This window comes from Sphaerodactylus townsendi, linkage group LG08 (genome assembly GCF_021028975.2).
Source record: "Sphaerodactylus townsendi isolate TG3544 linkage group LG08, MPM_Stown_v2.3, whole genome shotgun sequence".
NCBI classification, from domain to species: domain Eukaryota; kingdom Metazoa; phylum Chordata; class Lepidosauria; order Squamata; family Sphaerodactylidae; genus Sphaerodactylus; species Sphaerodactylus townsendi.
Window position 1 is genome coordinate 28,850,965 of NC_059432.1, and position 22,222 is coordinate 28,873,186.

The 22,222-nt window shown below is 44.3% G+C and overlaps 1 protein-coding gene across 4 annotated transcripts in view; it reads right to left on the reverse strand.

The window, feature by feature from the left end:
• The window catches only part of MICU1 (mitochondrial calcium uptake 1), a 150,078-nt gene that overhangs the window by 122,125 nt on the left and 5,731 nt on the right, over positions 1–22,222 (reverse strand). For all 4 annotated transcript variants that reach the window (XM_048505390.1, XM_048505389.1, XM_048505388.1 and 1 more), the window contains exon 2: positions 5,918–6,079. In XM_048505390.1, coding sequence (XP_048361347.1) covers positions 5,918–6,078 — 161 coding nt within the window. In that variant the 5' untranslated portion in view covers position 6,079. The remainder of the gene's footprint in view (positions 1–5,917; positions 6,080–22,222) is intronic.

Below are 22,222 nucleotides of genomic sequence, written 5' to 3' on the forward strand. Positions count from 1 at the left end.
TCTCAACCTGGGGGTCGGGACCCCTTTGGGGGTCGAACGACACTTTCACAGGGGTCTCCTAAGACTCTCTGCATCAGTGTTCTCCATCTGTAAAATGAATAAACATTAGGGTTGGGGGTCACCACAACATGAGGAACTGTGTTAAAGGGTTGCGGCATTAGGAAGGTTGAGAAACACTGATATAGCAATTCATAGCATTATACAGTAATACTAGGATGGGAAAAATACGCTTGCCTGAGCATGGCCCAGGGAACACAGCCCCTAACTGCTGTGTGGTATTTCCAAGCAACAGCTCAGCTACTGCAGTAACACTGGGACTGGAGCTCCCCATTCAATCCCCCGCCCCCACACACACACGTTAAAAGGGAAAGGATCCCCACGCCCAAAGCATTTACTATCCATTCAATTGCTACTCTTACAGTATTGTGCATTACAGCACCATACCCAGTTCAAAGAGTACATGTGTGCGCACACAAATAACAGTTGCCTGAAGTGCTTGCTATTGACCTGGGACAGATAAAACAGGGACTGAGGAAAATCAGAGATTAACCTGTGGATGATGGCAGGGTGAGGCAAGGGAGTTATGAAAACATCCAGCAGCAAGCACTACGCTGAAGCAAGGAGAAATACCTTCTAAAGTGCAGTTCTGGAAACTAGAATACAAGACTGGCTCAGATGCAAGCTTATATATGCCCAGGAAGGTGAAGCTGCGGCTCATTATGGAGCTCTAGTTTGGCATACAGAAGGCCCCAGGATCAGCCACAATTAACAGACCGGTCCTCCATCCATTTGTCTCATTCTCAGCCTTAATTGAGAATTGTAACATTTCAACCCCTGCAAAAGATGAATTGTGCTCATCTCATTGTGTCTTCGATAAATGAAAATAACTGAGCTTGGACTACGTTCACTCCTCAAACTCCCAGCGAAACGAGGAACACAAAACAATACACAATAGCTGTTCTCCCGGAAAAAGAAACATAAATCACTGCGAAACCTCCATTTCCTTTACAGAACTACAAATCCCATTCTGGCAAGTATAACAAGCTTTCCTTCTAGACGGGCTAAGCGCCAGAAGGCAAGAACCTTGTAAATGCACCGCTGGCAACGATCTGGTATCGCACTTCAGCATCAACAGCACAGCTGTTTAGGAAGCTCTTCTGGCACATGACATTTGTACTTGCTCTCCTTCCCTACTACCGTTTCCAGGTGACCTTCTCTGAAGGCAGACTGCTCCTCCTCCTCCTCTTCCTCCCAGAACACCTTGTTAAGCCACAGCAGGGCACGAATTTGTCTGTTTTGCTGGTGCATGAAAGGCTCTGAACACAAGCCCTGCTCAGAAAACTATGCTTAGTCTCCCTGAGCTGCTAAATTAGTGCAACTACCTGCCGGCTGGATTGCTGTAGAAGTCCAAGGGATTTTTTTTTAACTACAAAGAACATGAATCTCCACCTTCAAGTTAATTAAGAGAGCTACTGTACCACAACGAGCAAAATAATGTGGTCCGAGGACGAAGGTCCCTGCTCTCATCTCATCTGCCATGTGCTCACTCTGCCGCATTAAGGCAAGTCATGATCTCCTCAGCCTTAGCAATCCAGCCTTCATACAAGGGTAATAATACAACATACCTTACAGCCAAGATGACTAGGAAGATTTGGGTAGTATTTTGAAGATTTTGGGAAAAGGCATTATAAAATTCAAAGCCTGGCAGCCAACTAGCAGCCTTCGCTGTTCATCATGGAAATGCTTCAAATTGAATTTGAATACCTGATTGTGTATCTTGTATGAAAAACAAACAGGATACTGAAGTACATTTACCACTGCTGATATTGTAAAAACTGACTTGAAATAAGACTACCATTTATGTAACCAAACAGTTCAACAGTTGTTGTACTCCTTACAACCAGCCTATAAAATGGGCCAACACCATTAACTCTGGGGTGCTGTGTGGTTTCCGGGCTGTATGGCTGTGTTCTAGCAGCATTCAGATCCTCTGAAGATGCCAGCCACAGATGCAGGCGAAACGTCAGGAGAGAATGCTGCTAGAACATGGCCATACAGCCCTGAAAGCCTTTGACAATACCATTAACTCTGTTTTGAGGAAGCAGGAACTGAGACATATTGGCTTGCCTAAGACCACCCAGGGAATTCATGGGAGAAGCAAGTTCTGATTTTCAGCTCTGTCTCTTACTGCTGTGCTATCTTAGCCCCAGAGACCAGCCACTGCAACCTTTGGAACTACGCAAGATGCCAAGTATGCACTCCTTCCCAGCTGTTAATATTTTAGGGCAGTTATCTGGCCAACCAGAGAAGTACTCAAAGTTGTCTGAAAGATGCATTGTGACTCCATTCTCAAGAACCACAAGAGTTTGTTCACACATTGTGCTTTGTCTCCAGGTCACCATAATGAGCAAAAGGGGAAGGTACACAACCACAGGGTGAACAAGAGATAATATGTACCAACCAGGCTGAAACAACTGCTTCTAAAGCATTGGAGTGAAGTAATTTTACTTGTAAGTAACAATAACAATATATGCACAAACGTGCAATGAAATATACAAAACGAGCAATAAAGCAAGGCTAGTCGGAATCTAGATAAGTGCCGACCTCGTAAAGAAACTTCAAGGCTGCTAAGTAGAATAGAGATCAAGACTCTCAATGTAATAACAATAGTAAACGTAGGACGTTTGCAAGAAGGACGTAGGTCGTAGGACATAGATTGTGACTAGCCTTGCTTTATTGCTCGTTTTGTATATTTCATTGCACATTTGTGCATATATCGTTATTGTTACTTACAAGTAAAATTACTTCACTCCAATGGGAGGTATTTGCTTTCGAAGCAGTTATCTCCAGGTCAGACAGCACAAATCCTCACACAGAAATGGCTCAAAATTAGAATCTGAAATTAGATTGATCAGTGATAATTAATCCTAAGAAATTCACTGGACAAAGCACAAATAGAGAGAGCATCCTGCAGTTTAGTTAAAAGATGGGTTTTCCCTAAGAAGCAATTTCAACGTGATGTAGAAAAACTTGCCAACCTAATTTATTCTCAGGCACAAAGGCGAGGGGCTCCCTGCTGTTGACGAGGATTACTATAATGGGGCCGCTCATTGAACTCTTGATGAAGTGCCCCAACGCCAGAAATAGACGATTCAAGGTTAACCATAATACTAGAAGCCACACACTCCTTATTAGTGTCACATATCACCACAGGCAGCACACTTTCTGCAAACAGCAAGGAAATATCTCTGGGAGCAGAGTGGGGGGGGGGGGGGGGGAAAGATGTAGCCTCCCGCCCCTCAGGAGACTACAGCTTCAAGCACAGCAAGGATTCATATACCAATGAAAATATATTTGCTTAACTAATTGAGAGAAAACAAGCATCGTGTTATGTCATCTCGGCAGTGGGTGAAATTCCCTAATAGAATATTTATACCAAGTCTTACTCTGAATTAACAAGTGTTCTCAATTATAAAAATCCCTTCTGGAAGTTTTCATAACCTTGAGATGATGACTTTACATTTGAGTGCAGCGGCAAGTATTTGGGGAACTCTTCCTTTGTGTTCATTTTTTAATTCTGGATCTTTCATTCAGAACACATGCATCCGACCCCATGATCGATCAACCAGGCCTGGCCTCTCAGTTTTACAATTTATGCACCAAAAAAGAACCACCAGCCCTAGAGAGATATTTTTGCTCCGCTATGGAATTCCCTGCCTGTGGAAACTCACCAAAATCCAAGTCAGCGAATCTTCTAGAAAACAGGGAAGATGCATGTTTTCAATCTTTTGCGTGAGAAGAAGCGAACAAAGGATAATTAACCTCCATCCTGTGCAGAGGCGCCCTGCAGGAAGCTCTGTTGCTATGGACTGTGTTATTTCAAACGCTCTTTCATTTCTGCCTTGAAAAATGGAGGGGAAAGAAGCAAGCTCCAAGGAAGCAAGCGTGGCCTGAAGCATCTAGTTGCTCAGCCCTCCGACATGCACGTTTCCGCCCACCCAGATTCCAAAAGGACCTGCTTTCATTTAAAATCATACTACAAACTCAAAAGCATTTTGCTGACATTGAGATACAAAACCCTATTATGGGGGGGAGGGGGGGTTCCCCCAAAACACTATGAAAACCATTGTGTATTTGACTGAATTGTCCTTAAGAGGTGCTCAAGCCATTTTCAAGAACACATTCAACAATGGACAGCAGGAAATGACACATCAGAGCTATACTGCTATTGGTTACCTATACCCCTATCACCGCTAGACTTTACTTGGTGTGGGCTTCCCAAGTAGTCTTCACTTGGTTCAGAGAAGGGGAAAGTTGAGCAAGAGTGATCTTCCTGGCAAAAGGGTGTCGCAATGCAGGAAGCTTAACAACCCATACACATCTCACCTGTCATGCATGCAGCGTAGCTAGCCGGAAAGGTGACAGTCATTCAGAGAAAAACTATGACCATACTATTCAGAGAATACTCATACTATTCAGAGAAAAATTATGGCCCTACTACTATTTAGTTTGGCTTCTAAATGTTGGCGCTCTATAGGATGTTCTTAGCTTTTGCAACAAAAATACCCAATTTAAGAGAGCAACTGTACAACAAGAGTGAAGGGGAGAACTGATGGGGAAGAAGAAGGGGAAAAAGAGGAGGAATTTGAATTTATATCCCACCTTTTCTCTCCTGAAAGGAAAGAGGCTTACAAACTCATTTTCTTTCTTTCCTTCCTCACAACAGTCACCTTGCGAGGTAGGTAGAGCTGAAAGAGTTCTAAACAAACTGTGACTAGCCCAAGGTCACCCACCAGGAATGTAGGAGTGGGGAAACAAATCTAGTTCACCCGAGAAGAGTCCTCCATGCATAGGGAGGAGTGGGGAACCAAACCTGGTTCTCCAGATTAGAATCCACCTGCTCTTAACCCCTACACCACACTGGAGACAAGCCAAGATAGTTACTGAAATGGTTCCTAATTCCAGCAGAACAAGATCCACAACCACATCATGTAATGAGGAAATGAAATTCACACTCAAATCTGTTTCCCTAGTGCAGTGATGGTGAACCTATGGCACGAGTGCCAGAGGTGGCACTCACAGCCCTCTCTGTGGGCACATGCGCACAGAGTTGATCAGGGGGGGGGGGGCGGAAAATCACCCCCCACACACACACACACATCTAGGTAGCCTGGGCCGCTGGGCACAACGCCCTGCGGCGAGCAGGAAGGACTCGGCTGGCAGGCCTGGTGCCTGTGCTCCGGGTGGCTGATGCCCGAGGGGGCAGAGGAGGCGGAGATGCTAGAGAGGCGCAGAGCAGTGTGTGTGGGACTTGCTGGAGGCTACAGCAGGCTGGCCCCTGCTTGAGCGGGTGGGGCAGAGGAAGAGGGGTGGGGTGGGGTGGAGGCACTGGAGCAGCGCAGTGGGTACACGCATGACTAAAACCTCAATATTCAGATTAAATTGCCGTGTTGGCACTTTGTGATAAATGAAGAAGAAGAAGAGGAGGAGGAGGAGGAGGAGGAGGAGGAGGAGGAGTTTGGATTTATATCCCCCCTTTCTCTCCTGCAGGAGACTCAAAGGGGCTTACAATCTCCTTGCCCTTCCCCCCTCACAACAAACACCCTGTGAGGTAGGTGGGGCTGAGAGAGCTCCCAGAAGCTGTGACTAGCCCAAGGTCACCCAGCTGGTGTGCATGGGAGTGTACAGGCTAATCTGAATTCCCCAGATAAGCCTCCACAGCTCAGGCGGCAGAGCTGGGAATCAAAACCGGTTCCTCCAGATTAGATACACGAGCTCTTAACCTCCTGCGCCATTTGGGCACTCGGTCTCAAAAAGGTTCACCATCACTGCCCTAGTGATATAGTTTGATTCAAGCAATAGACTGACGCTGTCTTTAAAAGCCAAAGAAAGATGGATAGCAGCTCAGAGAACCTACCTCTTTAATAGAAGTCCAGTGCTTGATGCCACTGCAGTGGTTCCTACAAAGGCTATCATCATTAGCCTGCGGCGGCCGCGGGTAGAATGTACTGTCCCATAGTATCGTCTAGATATGGTAGTTAAACTCGTCACAGCAGGGAGAAGACGAAAGCGCAACATCCTGGGAAGGAAAACAAAGAGTACAGTAATAAAGGCATCACAGAAAGAGTTGACATTCTCATTACAGTCCTCAAGTCAGGAACTTTCACACAGACCAAGAACAGCAATGTCACACCGCCTTTTAAAGTAGCAGCTGAATACTGGTAGGCAAAGATTATCTACTTGTGACCCTTCTAGACCAATATTAGCAAGCAGAAAACATGTACGTGACTTTAACACCAGGCTGCTGGAAGTCAAGCGCATGGTCAGCTGCAGGCTGCGACATGGAGTTTATCTGAGAGGTGAGAACTGGACTGAGGATTCAGGTGAGTGTGTTCAAATGCACATTATAGAATGGATACTGGCAGACTGGAAAGGAAAAAGGCAGGCAAGCTGACTAGTACAAGGCTATGGAGCCACACAAGAAAAGTAAAATGTCATACAAAGACCGAGCTGGATCTGAAAGAATTTATAGCCAGGAGAGAGAGGGCATGGTAGATCTTGGAAGAACCAATCCTCTACTTCACAGCCTCAAGGGATCCACTTTCAAGAAAACCAGGAAGCTCTTGATTCCAAGCCCAATTGATCCAGCCTATGTGAAGCCTCTTGCTACATTTAAGCAAGTACTCTATGAAACCAGAACTCTTGGCCCAAACCCAACACTGACATCACACAACAAACATTTAATGAGGTCAACACTGTCAAAACGGTGATGTCACACACATAGCAAAGAGTAATTGAAACCGCCTCTCTCAAGACAATGAGATAAGTCAACGTGCAACTGCTAAATTAGTGCAGACTCCTGATGGCTACGTTCTGACAGTCCAACAAGGATCGCACAAGAGCTTCAGCATCTGTGGCAGCTCCCTTTTGTGGGTTTTGCCTTCCCTCAAAACAATCACTCATTCATTTATGTAAAATATGAATAAACCAGCTCACAAATGGAAAAGTTACAGAAACAAATAATGTAAATTGAGAACAGTTATTCCAGCACCACTTGACTTCAGAAGATCTCTCTGCAGATTTAAATCTAATAAGTTTACTAATCCCGTGTATGAAGATTTATCTGTCCATAAAATGTTCTGCACCTCAAAGTTCACCATTTGTAACCAGCAGTGTTTCACCTGCCAGCGTAATGACTGTATACAGAAGAAAGTGAAAAGTGGGCTACTGATCCCCATGTTATTAAAGGCTTTTCCCTGCAAGCTTTTAAGTATTCAAGTGCAAACAGCAATCTGTTTCTGAGGCACCTGTGGAATTACAGAAATGGAAACGTTTGAAATAATGACAGCATTATATGAAAGTGTATTTACAGTGAGATGCAGTGTTTCCATTATGACAAACCACCACCAGTGTTTGCCTTTGTAACTTCAAAGTCTACACTGACTGCCAGCACGGCTTACAGAAATTCTTCGGATGGAAGTGTGCTAAGGAATTGTATTGGCTTTTTCGGAATGAAGCTTCGCACGCACTTTGCCATCATTCTAACATCCAGTTGCAGCCATACCGTATGCCTGGCGTAGATATTACAAGGCTCCCACAGTGCAGTCGTAAGCAGAGTTATACCTTTCTAACCCCACTGTCTTCTAGGGACTTGGAAGGGTGTAATTCTGCTTAGGGCAAGGTTAAGAGACGGCCCACCCCCTCCCTCTCATTCCTTCTTAATTAGCAACCAACTTCTAGCCCAGATTCCAACATCTGTTTTCAAGCCACACACCAAAAAGGAAAGTCAAGGGCAGCTGTTAAAGCAAGAGTAATCACTGTGATTTGTGACAAGTAAAAACAGAGGCATGTAACTGGTTTTCAACATGAAGAGGCCTCCGAAAAGGTGAACTTGTGAGTTGTATGAATATCCTTGTGACATCCAACTAATGGAAGAAATTCTGGAGGACAGAATGTTGGCAGAGATGGAGCATAAGGAAATAAGAAGTGAAAAGTCAGTAGCTGGGCTGTTCAACAACGTTCAAGTTCTTTTCCATGCCAACATCTGGAAACCTGGGCCTTCTGCTTGTGCATCATGAGTCTCCCTCAGCCTGTCCCCCCAAATCCCACCCTTCTCCTGCTACACTTGGAAGGGTAGGAAGTAGTAGTCTTGAGGAGCATGCTCCTTGGTTTAATGAAGCCCACCAACAACAATTTTTTTTATTACTCTTGAGGAAAAGTAAGATGTTTGAAAGAGATACCACACTTTTTTTGCAGGGGGGGGGGCAGAAATTATATATGTGGGGGGCAGTGGGCCAAGTGAGCTTAGTCAGTAACATGCTATTTTTAAAAGCAGTTCTACGCATAGGAATTTATCCACACGCAGCATTTTTCAGTAGTTTTCTATCCAATTTGCTCAGTGTTCATCATAGGCCTGACAATACATTATGCACTCTTGGCCTCTTTAGCACAGTTTCTTGGCAGGCAGCGCTGCACTTCTGCTTCAAACTTCCAATAACACCAAAGCCCATATTGCCTTTTAAGTCAACACTGGCAATCTACATCAACAGAAGCTTTTTTAAAAAATAACTGCCATCCACTTCAACAAAAGGTTCCCATACGCGCTTCTTAACTGACATATTTAGATAGTGTCTGTAGGTGTACACATGTACACGAGAAGGTTACACAGAAGAAGAATATATTGTTAATACTGCTTGCATTAGTCACAAAGGGTTCTGTGGCAACACTGTTTTAACTTGTTTACCACATATCCTTGCTAGGTTGAGTCATCATTAAACCAAACCAGGTTTATAGTTAAACTTGGATCAGAAACCAGCTGTGGTTTCAAGCCACCAGATAAGATGCAGCACCTGTAATCTAACTGCAGTTCACTTCAGTAGCAATTTAATGGCTCACCACAAGTAGACAGGGGCCATTTCCCCACTCACCTTTTGTTGTGCGCTACTCTCATCAAATAATCCAGGGGCCTGCTGCATTCCCCACTTCCTCAGCGGTGATAACGCAGCGACCCTGATTCTGCTGCTCTCCTTCCTCCTCAGTGCGCATCTTTTCTCCTGCTGGATGGTCCAGCCCCTTTCTGAAAACCCCGCGCCGGGTGCAGGGGCGCGCGGGGGAGTGGGGAAGCCCGGGGGGTGACTCCAGGTTTAAGTTCCCCGCCATTGCTGATGACATAGAGCCATCCATCCAATTAGGCAACGGCGGGATGTGTGCGCAGCCTGGGTTTTCTTTTCTTTATTTTTAATGCTAAAAATCCACATCTCCATGTTGTTTTGAGTGCTCAAATAGTGGGTTTGAGTGCTCAAAATGGTGCACAAAATGGTGGATTCCTTGGCAAAGCGTGGAGACGTGGATTAGTCCTTTAGAACATTGAAAAAAAATCCCGCTCCAGAGCAGCGCAGCAGCCAAACAGGACAGCCCCAGTGCGGATCGTGGGGAGTCCTGCGTAGAGGCTGCGTGGCTGCAGCATTCATTTGAACAAGGGGGCGGAAGCTGCGGTGGGGACCATGAGCCCACACTCAAAAGGTCCCGCGGAAACCGCAGCGTATCAGACTCTCTGGGGTGATCTCCTGTGGAAGAGGGACAGAGGGACACAGTGGGCAGTCCTGTACCATGTACCCAATTGGCTCAACCATCACTAACGTCTTCCTTTGCAAAAGCCACTTCACTGTAAGTGATCGCCAAGGATATGGGGTTGGTGTACAGAGCAGTGGAATGGACACCAAGGTCCAGGCAGCTGGAATAAGCAGCCTGTGAAACAAACCAGCAGGGTTAGATCCTAGTTCTGTATGCTTGGACAGCTCAAAGACTTGCTCTAGCAAAGATTAGACCCAGACAGTCCTTCTTTCTAGGAGAACAAGCTCCATAACGCAGGCAGGCTCTGGCTTTCCAGAACAACAAAAATCTTCATACAGGGCCTTCACTTGTGCTTGGAGCTGAGCATTCAGATGTGCTCAGAATCTTCCAGCATTTCTGGCTACCAAAACTTGGTTACTGGTCTCTGACACAGTTCTTCTGGGAACTATGGCTTCCCCGGGGGGGGGGGGGTAATTTGATGATTGATTCTTGGGATTAACTGCAATGGTGCTGTTTTGCCCCCAAGCTGTTCTTCCCCAGAGCTGGTGACCTTCATGGCCAGATCCGGTCTAGGCCTGGTGTCTTACCTGCTTTGGCATCCAAGCCTGAACCCTTAAACGGGACTATGGCAGATAAGCAGTCAGCACTACTGAACCTGTAGTGGCCCAAGGAAGAATTTCCGTTTATTTGCAAAAGAAAAACCAAATGCCTACAACCTGCGAAGTTGTGCAAGCTCAGCACAAACGGAATTAGTTAAGTTTCATAAACCAAATTTGATTCAGGTCACATTTTTGTTCAGCGCAGCAGCGGGACATCCTTGCATATGCATAGATAAAATTCTCGTTACCAAATATGAAACCAAACGGGAACCACGGCTCTACAGCAAGAAGGCAGAAATTCCAAGCAGCAAGCCCGATATAGCTCCAGGCCCCACTGATTCACAACCAGTTGTGGAGAAACAGCCCAGCTCAGCTCAAGCTACGGAGGAAGGCAGCAAAGAAAAGAGCGCAGCAAATTAGAAGGCGATCGAACAGAGAGCCCAGTGTTTCTGAACCGGGAAGCCTCCAGAGATGCTGAATCAGAGCCGTTACCTTGCCAGGGTTCAGGAAACAAACACCAGCACCTCAGGAGGGAAAGCAAGCAAGGGGAATTCCTCCCCGCCCATCGAGCAGCTGTTCGGTTCTTGCTCAGCAATATGACTCGTGCCTCTGCACTGCAGCTTCCTCATTTGGTCTGCCTCGGAGATTAGAATCAGGAGCACATTACACGGATGCAGATCAAAGCAGCGTAGGTGGCTTTCCCCCAAGGAGGAGAAAATCATGAGGGGAAATAACAACAGCAAGGCCATCTCCAGCAGTGGGTCTCACAACACTGGTCTGCACCACTGCCAGGAAAAACAGCTTCTGATAATAAAGGAAAGGGGAGAAGGAGAGAGGAGCTTTTGCACAGGGCTTTTCTGTCTTTCAAAATAAGAAAAGAGACAGAAGAGCTCTAACCTCCCTGCAAGTCTTCAGCCTGACCCAATATGTCTTCCCTCCAGGACCTGATGGAAGGAGGCTGGTAGTGATTGATCAGTTGTACCTTTTTTGTACCTCACCTTTCTTGTTAAAAGAACATCCAAGGCCACTAACAAATGGGAATCGTTCTACTATCATAAAGGTATCCATCAGTTCAGAAAACAGTACCTGCTTGAAAGTTTGTTTGACAGCTAAGGGATAGAGCTACACAGGTAGGAAAACTCAGTCTATATGGCAAAGTCTCCCCAGGCAAAAGCTGTCAGGAATTTTGTAATGAAGTTCGCATATTTGAATTTGGCATTTTGCTTCCATGGTATAGCAACTAGACATCAGAGCAGGAACCGGGAGACTCAAGTTCAAATCCTGACTCTGCCATAGGAGCTTGCTAGGTGACCTTGGAAATTCCAGTGGGGTAGCCATATTAGTCTATTGCAGAAAAACACAAACAAATGTATGCACATAAAGGCAGGATGTACATGCATTCACTGTTAACATGCAAACTGTTGATCAGTGAGCACAAAATGGCTTGAACTTGCTTGCAGGCAGCGTCAGATCCAGAGGAGGTTGGGACAGCTAGGGCTGGGAAGCAGCAGCCCTTTGGAGAACCAGGATTCAAGGTGCGGGAAAAGATATTCCACCTAAACATTAGGAAGAACTTCCTGACAGTAGGGGCTGTTCGACAGTGGAATGTGCTGCCCCAGAGAGTGGTGGAGTCTCCATCTTTGGGGTTTTTTTAAACAAATGGATAGCCATCTGTTCAGGGTGCTTTGATTGTATATTCCTGCATGGCAGGGGGTTGGACTTGATGGTCTTTGTGGTCTCTTCCAACTCTATGATTCAGGATGGGAAGCTCCAGACAGAGAGCACAGGGAAGACTGACGAACCACTAACAGGTCTGAGCAAGTGGCACTGGATGGCACGGTGAAGGGGATGGCAGGAAGGCATAATGGAGAGACCAAAGAGGATCCGTAAGGGATGTGAGCAAATGCTCTTGGTCAGCTACCTGGTCTGGGGCCAATACCGACTGTTACATGTGGCTAAGCAAACTGCATACCAGGGCATGTATGTATACTTCACATACATATCCTGCAACAGACCAACACAGCTATGCTTCTGGAACAATTACCAGTGACGTCACTTTTTTTCTTATTGTGGCCATTCTGCCCCACAAAAGCTTGACCCATGCTTCCCAAAGTACAAAGAGAAAATGGAACCTAGATTAGAGTTGGATACAGCAGGGTAGATATCCAAGGCTTTCTTTGTTCAGGATAAACTGGCATTGGTGGTGACGGAAATGCCCGAGATCATTAAAGAATGAAAACACTCCAGCAGAATTTCTTTGGCTAACACAACTAGAAACTATTGATTGCTACTGCAAAAGATGTACACCCCATGTATCTGATGGAGCAAAGTCTGACTCACAAAGACTTATGCTGGAATAGATTACGTTGGTCTTTAAAGAGCCACTGGGCTCACATTAAATTTTACTGGTAATTAAAGCCATTGATTGCAGAAAAGGAAGTTGATGTTTACAGTGAGAAAAATTGTTTAGCTGAGCAAGGGGTAAAGTTTAAAAAGTGATAAATGCCATCTTCTTTCCCTGGGAACAAAATATCTCTTTTAGGATTTTAATTAAGGAAGAGATGAAGTGGTCATGTAGTTACCAGTTTGCTTTCTCACTTTTTCTGTCCTGGTTCTCCAGATCATCTAATGATGCCATCTGCTCTTCTGCTAGACCAGGGGTGTCAAACTCATGGCCCTCCAGATGTTCATGAACTACAATTCCCATCAGTCCCTCCCAACATGAGCATTGGCTATACTGGCAAGGGCTGCTGGGAATTGTAGTTCATGAACATCTGGAGGGCCGCGAGTTTGACACCTGTGTGCCAAAAAAAGACAGTCCTTTCTCCCTGTTCCTCAAAATCTTATAGCAGACTCTCCTGGGACACCTCTAACAGAAGAATCCTCGTATGCAAATCAGACGACTACCTGGTGTTCCTGGCTCCACCAAATATCAAGGAATTCATTAATTATATGACCAACTGTATCCTCCTAACCTGGCAGACTGAATGTCAAATAGATACACTTGGTCAGAAACCTTTGTTCAGCTGGAAGCCTATAGTAAGCTAGCCTCTGTATATTAGCAGAGAGCAAATTAAAAATGTCTCTTCCCAAAATGATCATTTCTACATAAGTTGCTAGCAGCATGAGGTTCCATTTCAATCTATACCAGACTGGTATTTTGGTCAATTGACGAAATTCAATTTTGGCCCACTGCATGGTCAACCCTCATGTCAACAAGTTATAACCCCTCCCCTTAAGTACCCTAAACCCACTAGATATTACCCACTAGATATTAATATGGTTTCAATTGCTTTAGAAAGTATCCTTTTGCAGGCTCAAGGTATGACTGATCCAGGGGATGACCACTGAACTACAGCCACACACAGAACAGCTGCTCGGCAAAATAGCTTGTCTGAGCTAGAGCTAAATATCATGTACAATAAACAGAGTTCTAGAATGATACTGCATTGATCTTAGTTAGAATTTGCAATTTAATTAATTTTAGCAGATAAATGAGTAGCATACAATGATGCCACCCTCTGAAACTGTTTCCTCACCTGCAAAACTCCGTTGCAGTGGCAAGCACACAGGTGCTGTTTAAGGCAAGTCTACTGATGTATATCTGCCTGTGAGTCTATTCACGTACCTATGATGACCCAACACATGTCATGAGTATCATGCATTTGAGACTCAAAATTTAAGAGCTGTAGACCATAACTTGTAGCCCGTAAGCCACCAATCCATCTTATGAATCACTGCAGAGGTTTGTACTGCTAAAATAATTCTCTGTTGTCCTTCAAGCCGGATCTATTGCTGCTGACTTTAACAATTCCTTCTGAATCAAAGACTATCTACCCACTTGCAAAACTCCCTTGCAGTGGCAAAAGCGTAGGAAAAGAGATTCCACCTAAACATTAGGAAGAACTTCCTGATGGTAAGGACTGTTCAACAGTGGAATACTGTGGTGGAGTTGCCTTCTTTGGAGATTTTAAACAGAGGCTGCATGGACATCTGTCAAGGGTGCTTTGATTGTGTATTTCTGCATGGCAGGGGATTGGCCTTGATGGCCGTTGTGGTCTCTTCCAACTCTATGATTCTATGACTTAAATGCACATTCTGAATACAGATGTAATTGAATACAGTTTTACAAATTCAGCCTGCTGTGGTTGTCTTAAATAAATTTCATTCATGTTTAAAAAGCAACTGGGGTCACATTTCTGTACATCCCCTTGGAGGGTCAATTGCGATAAGGCTGCAATCTTATACATATTTACCAGGAATAAGCCCTGTACAACACGCTTGCAAGTAAATAGCCAGTGGATTACACCACAAGATGCTTGACTAAGTCTTCACATCTTTAACACTCTATTCACCTCCTCTGCACTATATTTGGAACAAGCTGCCATTTTACTATAGGTCTTTATGCAGAAATTGGCTATCTCAGTTGGCTGCATTTCTCTTTAAAGCACACAAAAGTCTTATCAAAGCTAAAACTGGTATTACAGCCATAAGCCACTGTTTCTTGTACTGTCCAGTGTCAGTCACAAGGCAGGATTTATTTTGCATTAATCCTTCTGATCTTTCAGCCTCCGCAGGAGTACTGAATGAATAGACAGATGTATTTCATGCCACTAGCTTTCCGCATTTAAGGAGATTGATTTGTTATAATTATTTACTGGAGAATCACTCTGCAAATTCTACTCCAGCATTTAAGGAACTAATTTAGTATTAAATTGAGCCATTTGGCACTAGGACAATTAGTATGAGTACAAAACGGCAAAGCTTTGCAACAATCAGACCAGACTATAAAACATATCTAGAGAAACCTTGGCATGCCGTTTTCTTCCTCATTTAACAAGTGAATCAAATTTAATATTTTTAACGTTTATATTTTTAGAAATAAGTGGTTTGTTGCATACACTCCAATCTCCTAACACCCAGAAATCAGCCAGGTTCTTTTTTTTTTTCTTCACAAAAGCAAACCATACCGTGTAAAACTGAACTGCAGATCAGGGGTGAAGGGTAATGTACAAGAGTCTATATTACATTTTCTGACTAAGTCTGGTAAATAACAGATGCCAAACAGGTGAATAAATCCACTTATTTCCAAAATTATTTTCCCATTTGAGGAAGTGAGATTTGCTTTACAGACCTAACCACACACCAAGAGACCATCTCCATTGATTCCAACCTTTATAGTGTGGTATAAAGCTTAATTAGGAGCTAAAACTTACATAAAATACTTCACACCAGTGTAATGGCTTCAGATGGCTTCCTTATAAACATGTACTGGGCTGCTAAGTGTCTTCTCTGAATTGCTTCTTATAGAAACACTTTATTTAATTCTTAGGCTACCAAAAAACCTAGCCTACCGCTTCCAATTCATATCTAAAGTCTGAAATGTTGCTGTGGGCGGCAGGCACTGTGTGCTCAAGTCTTTGGAAGGAAATGCTTTGAAGCTTGAAAACAGAGGTTAATGCTTGGATGCTACCCACTGGAAGTAAATGAAGACTACGCCTCTACACATCCAATGACGCTTAGGAACAATAGTGGAGATGTACCATGGGAGAGAGATAAAAACTCACAGACACTGTTTTCCCACTGGTGGAAATATCTTCTGCCAGCAGAAAACACAGTTAGGATCCACACTTAAATAGAAGGGAGAAAGTTTCATGCCGTGCTGATTTTATCGGGGAGTTAAAAGAACTGACAGTATCAAACCTACTGAAGGAGGCCTTTCTGTGAAGTAAGCCTCGTCTACCCATGCAGGAGAACAAGGTGACTGCTGATTCAGACATCTGATCGGGCAACCATTTTTGAAAGCCCCGCCATGGAACTCTCTACCAGTTCCAACCCAGCCACCTCCTGTGATGCTAGTTTCCTGCTGTGATTTACTTCACTGCATCAGAGAGGCATTACTTACTCCTGCATCAGAAATGCACCGTTTCCTAATATAGTGACTGGAAGACTCAAAGCACAGGCTGTAAAATGTCCAAAGAAAGTTTAGCCAGTTCAACAATCCACCTTGTAGCATCCTCACCCCTACAAACTAATTCCTCCTGTGCCCCCTCAAGAATCTTCCATCTCCTCCCATATGAGGTAGGGGAGTTTCCATAAATGGCAACTCTATGGGAACATTTCACTTTAGTGAAAAGGGTCATAGATCTACATTGCTACCCTGAATCTATGTGGTTGACCATATTTGCACCTAACAGAGTCTGAAATCTTAACACTTAAATCTTCAAGAGTCAAATGGATGGCAGGCACAGGACTTAGAAATGGGAGGGGGGGGGGTTCACAAGTACCTCAAGCTAATTTCTGCAGATACTATTTCAATTTGTGCTCGGGAGCAACAGCCGCAGAAGGCCATTGCTTTCACATCCTGCATGTGAGCTCCCAAAGGCACCTGGTGGGCCACTGCGAGTAGCAGAGAGCTGGACTAGATGGACTCTGGTCTGATCCAGCTGGCTTGTTCTTATGTTCTTAATTTGGGGTGATATATTGGAAGTTGGGTGTTAGCATAAATGTGCTTTTAGAATAACACAAGCGTCTCTGCTGCAATGGAGTAGTTAAACCACAAATTACATGCCAGGAAAGGAGAGACAGGCATAAGCTGATCAACTGAGTTAGATCGATGTCACCATCTGGCTAAACTGTCAAGTCCCTTTAATGGATTATGGCTGTCTTTTTGTTTGTTTGTTTTTTGCAAGCTGAGCTCCATTTCATTCATGTTTTTCAAGAGTCAGCTTGAAGGAAACCTTTGAACTTGCACCTTAAATTCTGTTGGCTCTGGGAATGAAAAGTCTGTAAGTCTACTGGCCTGGGGTTGCAGTTCCATGTCAAGACTTGGGGAATAGGATACAGTCAGTCATTCCATGTAAAATCTTTGGAACTGGGTGGGGGGGACAAGATCTCAGAGTCTGTGACTCCATCTCGGACCCAGTTCATTCCCAGGAAAGGTAATGTAGAGATAAGGAAAGGTTAGCTAGGGAAAAAACAGTTTCTTTGTGGTATTTTGCCTAAAACCTACGTCCTTATAGATTCTTCTCAAATATTGCTGCTTTTACAGGTTTATGTGAAGGTACGTTAGGTTTTGATACCCACAATCTTTGTGTCGATTAATGAAGACTGCTTGGAAGAATCTCACATCTCACCAAATGCTAGTCTTTTATGCTAACTGGAGAGAGCCAGTACTGACAGAGAAATGCCGGTAAATAGAAACATGGGGGGAAGAGGAAGGGCCCAAAAGCTCCTCTCTCCCAAAACGCACAGAGGCTCATTCCGCACATGCAGAATAATGCACTTTCAAACGTCTTTCAATGCTCTTTGAAGCTGTGCGGAATGGCAAAATCCACTTGCAAACAGTGGTGAAAAAGGTGTGAAAAATCATTATTTTGCGCGTGCAGAAGGGGCCAGAGATTTCTGTCTAGCAAGGGAGCCAGAATCACAGATAAAGAAATACAGCATCTTACTGATACTTTGGAAAAGCCCCAGACAAGAAGGGAGTTCCTTGTTCTCTGATGAATTGAACACCAGACCCCCTGCTCCTCTGCCAACTGAGATCACAGGGCTGAGCAGAGTGGGGCAGCTGGGACACTGGGAGCCCAGCAGGTCTGCAAGAGCATCCAATCCTGTCACCATTTTGTTGGCTCATTCTGCCCACTACAAATGGCTCCAGCCTACAGTGAAACCCTTGCAGGACAAAAGTCTGGATGACCAGCTAGCTCAGGGGTAGGGAACCTGCGGCTCTCCAGATGTTCAGGAACTACAATTCCCATCAGCCCCTACCAGCATGGCCAATTGGCCATGCTGGTAGGGGCTGATGGGAATTGTAGTTCCTGAACATCTGGAGAGCCGCAGGTTCCCTACCCCTGAGCTAGCTCGATGGTCTTGATAGAAAATGTTCTTATTTATACCTGATACGATGGTTGATGTCAACAACTGAATGATTCTTGAACAGTTTTGATTTGCTGTATGACAACGTATTTAATATAACACCAGAGAGGTTATCTGATAGTGACGCCTGCTTTGCTTTGTTTGGACTTTTGTCTTACAAGTTTCTGTGACTTCAGCTGTAGGCTGGAGCCATTTGTAGCGAGATGCTTTTGGTTGACTTTTGTATTGCACTGCCCCCAAAGTACTGTGTCATGGCAGGTGGAACATGAGGCAACATCCTTCTTCCTGCAGCTTCACTTCTCTTAGGAAATGAGAATCACCACAGGTATTACCACATTTTTTTCCACTGGAGAGAGTCAGCTCTATGTCCAATAGAAAAAAAGTTCTCTTGAGAGATGGGGGCTTGTCACACTCCACCCATGCTGCTCAGGCAGAACACTGGGGTGAGATCTGGCCCCAAGTGTCTTAGCAGTCGGGGAAAACCCTGCCCTCCAATTCCCAGTCTCACAAGCTGGCCACTGCCATTTCAAATGTTCCCTTCTCAGTCTCAAGTTGTTCTGACATCCTGTCACTGTGTCAGGCACCTTTATTCAACAGAATAAGACAAGTCTTCCTTCAGTATTCAGACATCCTCAGCCTTTACAAGTGAGTCAATGCAGAACACATCAAGGCAACCAACCACTGAAGCCCAGTTCACTTGCAAGGAGGGGCAGGGATGGAGAGGCTGGGACAACGGCAGCAGCAGGTAGAAATTACAGTCGGGCTGGCCGGCCGTAGCCTCCTGAGGGAAGGGGTCACAGAAGGGCCAGGCAAAGCACAGGATGCTGCTTTTTTGCAGGACATTAATAGCAAAGAGTCAGGGGCGACATTCCGGGAGGGTTCAAGGGCCGCTCACCCTGTGCTCTACTCGAGTTTATAAAAATGCCCTACAACAGTTGAGGTGGCTTCTTTGAATCATTCTGTAAAAGCTGGTGGCATAAGCAGCTAGTTGATGGTTAGGAAATAGAGGCCAAGTGAGGGACTTGGAAGATGGGACTCGCTACCGCCGTCACCGCATTGTATTCCCAGAAATGGTGCCCCTGGAGGAAGAACCTAGCTGCTGGCTCATTTTTGCTCTTTTATCTAAGTACCATGTGTAATACTGCACAGAATAATAGTTTTGACAAATGCTGTGCTTAAAAACAAGTTATAATGCTCACAGTAGTTTGGAGTATTTTCTACTGCAGATGCATGGTATACTCTCTCTTTCCGCACACCACTACAGACTGCATTTAGATCTTTCGGTGGAAAAGAGGTACAGCAGGCTACAGAACATGGACTGCCACACCCACTTGGTAAGGATTCTCCATTTCACATTTACTGCAAGCATATCCACGTTGGCAACAGGAAAGCATTTTGCAAAATGATTTTTACCTTTTTTTGAGTAATGATTTTAGTAGAATAATATAGATTAATTTATTAAGCTACCTCCTCATTAGGAGTAGCCCAACTTAACAACGGAGAATAGACTTTTCAACACAGCAGCTTGCAAGTGAAATTAGAATTGTAAGCTTTAAAATGTAGAAAGCAGTTGTCTTAGTTTGGCTTGAGCAGCGTTATTCTTTCTCAAGGATACCCATACTTTCTCAAGGATACCCAAGGATACCTATCCCCATACTCCAAATACCTGGCCATTAAGAAAAAAAGCCTTCATTGCCTGACAATAGAGGAGGCCTAGTGACTGGGTTATATCCTGCAAATGCTGGATTGCAGGCAGATTTTGTAGTATGTCACAATGTTCCAGTCTTCAAGAATACATGCCAGACTCTGGGTCTCCAGCCCCTGCCACAGATAACACCTACTCCTGTCTTCCTATGATAAGAGTATAAGAGTGTGAATTGTTTATTGTTTTATGGTGTCAGCTGGGTCTTCAATAGCCATTTGTTATTCCTCTGGAGTGATGGCTTGGTCCTCAGGTTGCCCGGGTAACTCATTACCACATCAACTCTCCACACCTTGGCATGAAAAGTCCACCATTTTTAGTACATACAACCTATGAACTAGTATGAAAGGGACTTAACCTGTTTTGACACGTAGAAGGATATATTGAAGTGATGTAACCAGTGATGTATTGATGTTGTACTACTGATTGATGTATGAAGCCCTATTAAACGAAGTGCCTGAGATGTATGCTTCACTACTGCCTTGGTCAGTGAACTTACTATTTTGCTACAGCTAAATAAACCCTTTTATTCTTCCACACCTCTCACTTCTAAAGTCTCTTATTGGGTCTTGAGTCTTTGGGGACCTGATCCTGATTCACAAACATGTGATATCAGCAACAGAATGCGTGTTGGTACCAACCCAGGGGCTTCCTGTCTGCTGTTTTCTGTCATCTACCATTTCCCCTGTAACTTTCACCCCACACTACCTTAAAGACTTCTTTAAAAAAAACAACAGTAACTGCTCTAGAGCAGGGGTCTGCAACCTGTGGCTCTCCAGATGTTCATTGGCCATGCTGTCAGAGCTGATGGGAATTGTAGTCCATGAACATCTGGAGAGCTGCAGGTTGCAGACCCCTGCTCTAGAGTAACAGTGAGGTTGCATTTTTAAAGTCTTCAAAAAGTCGTGCATGGTGGGGAGAAAGGCAGCCACAGGGGGTCTGACCAAAGGAAAGGAGTGTCTGTATCAACGGAATCTTCAACACATTTCCACACAGACAGCATACTAGGAGACTTGGATGACCCTGGTCCCGCAAAGGCTGTAGTAGAGCAGCTTTGAGAAAAAACATGCTGAGGATGGGGGAACCCTGGAAAGGGAGCAATCTGAGGGTGACATCGATGCCCCCCCCCCCCCCGGAGCTCCAGTTTGGAAGTAAAGGTGAAAAAGTGCCCCTATGGAAGCAGCTATAAATCCTTATGACTACTCCATGTGTTGCAATGTATATACACTTAAAATATTTGACAATCATACAGATTGAAGAAACGCAAATGAGGTCAAGGGGCATTAACTGACATGTCCTTTTAAAATGCATTTTTCCTCCTACCTAGGCTACGTGAAACAGTTCATCATTTTGAGTATCTAAACAAATACACAACCACATGTTCCGAAATCTCAAGTGTTCTTAAGGAAGGGTTGCGATTTGCGCCAATTCACCCATACAACTGCAGACCCCACTTTTTTTACTTCTTATGTAGATCATGAGGAAAAATGAACCAGGGATCATTCTTTCCTCTTCCTTTTCATCCTTACAACAGCCCCGTGAGATAGATTAGCCTGACTGACCATTAGTCCCCCAGCAAGCTTCCACAGCCAACTAGGGACTCCCAGCTGGGCTTCCCAGACCTTAACCTTTCACCATGACATCATCATGACCCTCGTTTAATTATTCCTTGTGCATTTGATTTACAATTCTAAAGAACATGGCTGTAGAAAAAGATTGAAATTGCGCATGAATTTTAAATAGCTACCTAAATACAGTCACCTTCCTAGAATTATGCTGGAAAGATGGGCACTTAAAGGATTGTTCTCTATTTAAAGGGATCAAAAGGAATTTAGGGGCAGCTTAGAGGCCAACGGATTGATTGTGGCATAAGCTTCCATGGACTAGACGTATAAAGCATATTCGCTGTTAATAAACACACATAGACAAGCACAAGTCAAGAGAAAAAAAGATTTGTGAAAATGGGGTCAAAAGGATTTCCAAACGGAAGTAGTACCAGCTGTTGACATTTCTGTGTGACACTCAAATGCAACGATCGTTCACAATAAATTGGTGCTAAGTCACCCCATTCTTATTAAGCTAATTTAACACTACAGTCCCATGAGGAAAGCCTGATCTTTATCCAGACTTGTGTGAATACATTCAGACTTCAATTAACGATCATACTTCCTGTTGAGTACAGTGTAACTATTTAAAACTCCATGAATATAATGACAGGCTTGTTTTCCATAATTATTTTAATTGTGTTAACAAGAAGAGCTGTGACTAAATATTTGCATATAAGGGCCCAGGTTCAATTCCTGGCATCTCCAGTAACAAGTATGAGAAAAGACCTTCCGCAGCCCAAGACTGTGAGGAGCCCCCCTGTCAATCAAAGAGAAAAAGACTGAGCTACATAGGCCCATTGCTTGCATCAACACAAGGAATTCATGTTTATAAACAGGTTGTCAGCCAATTTAGAGTCCTGCCT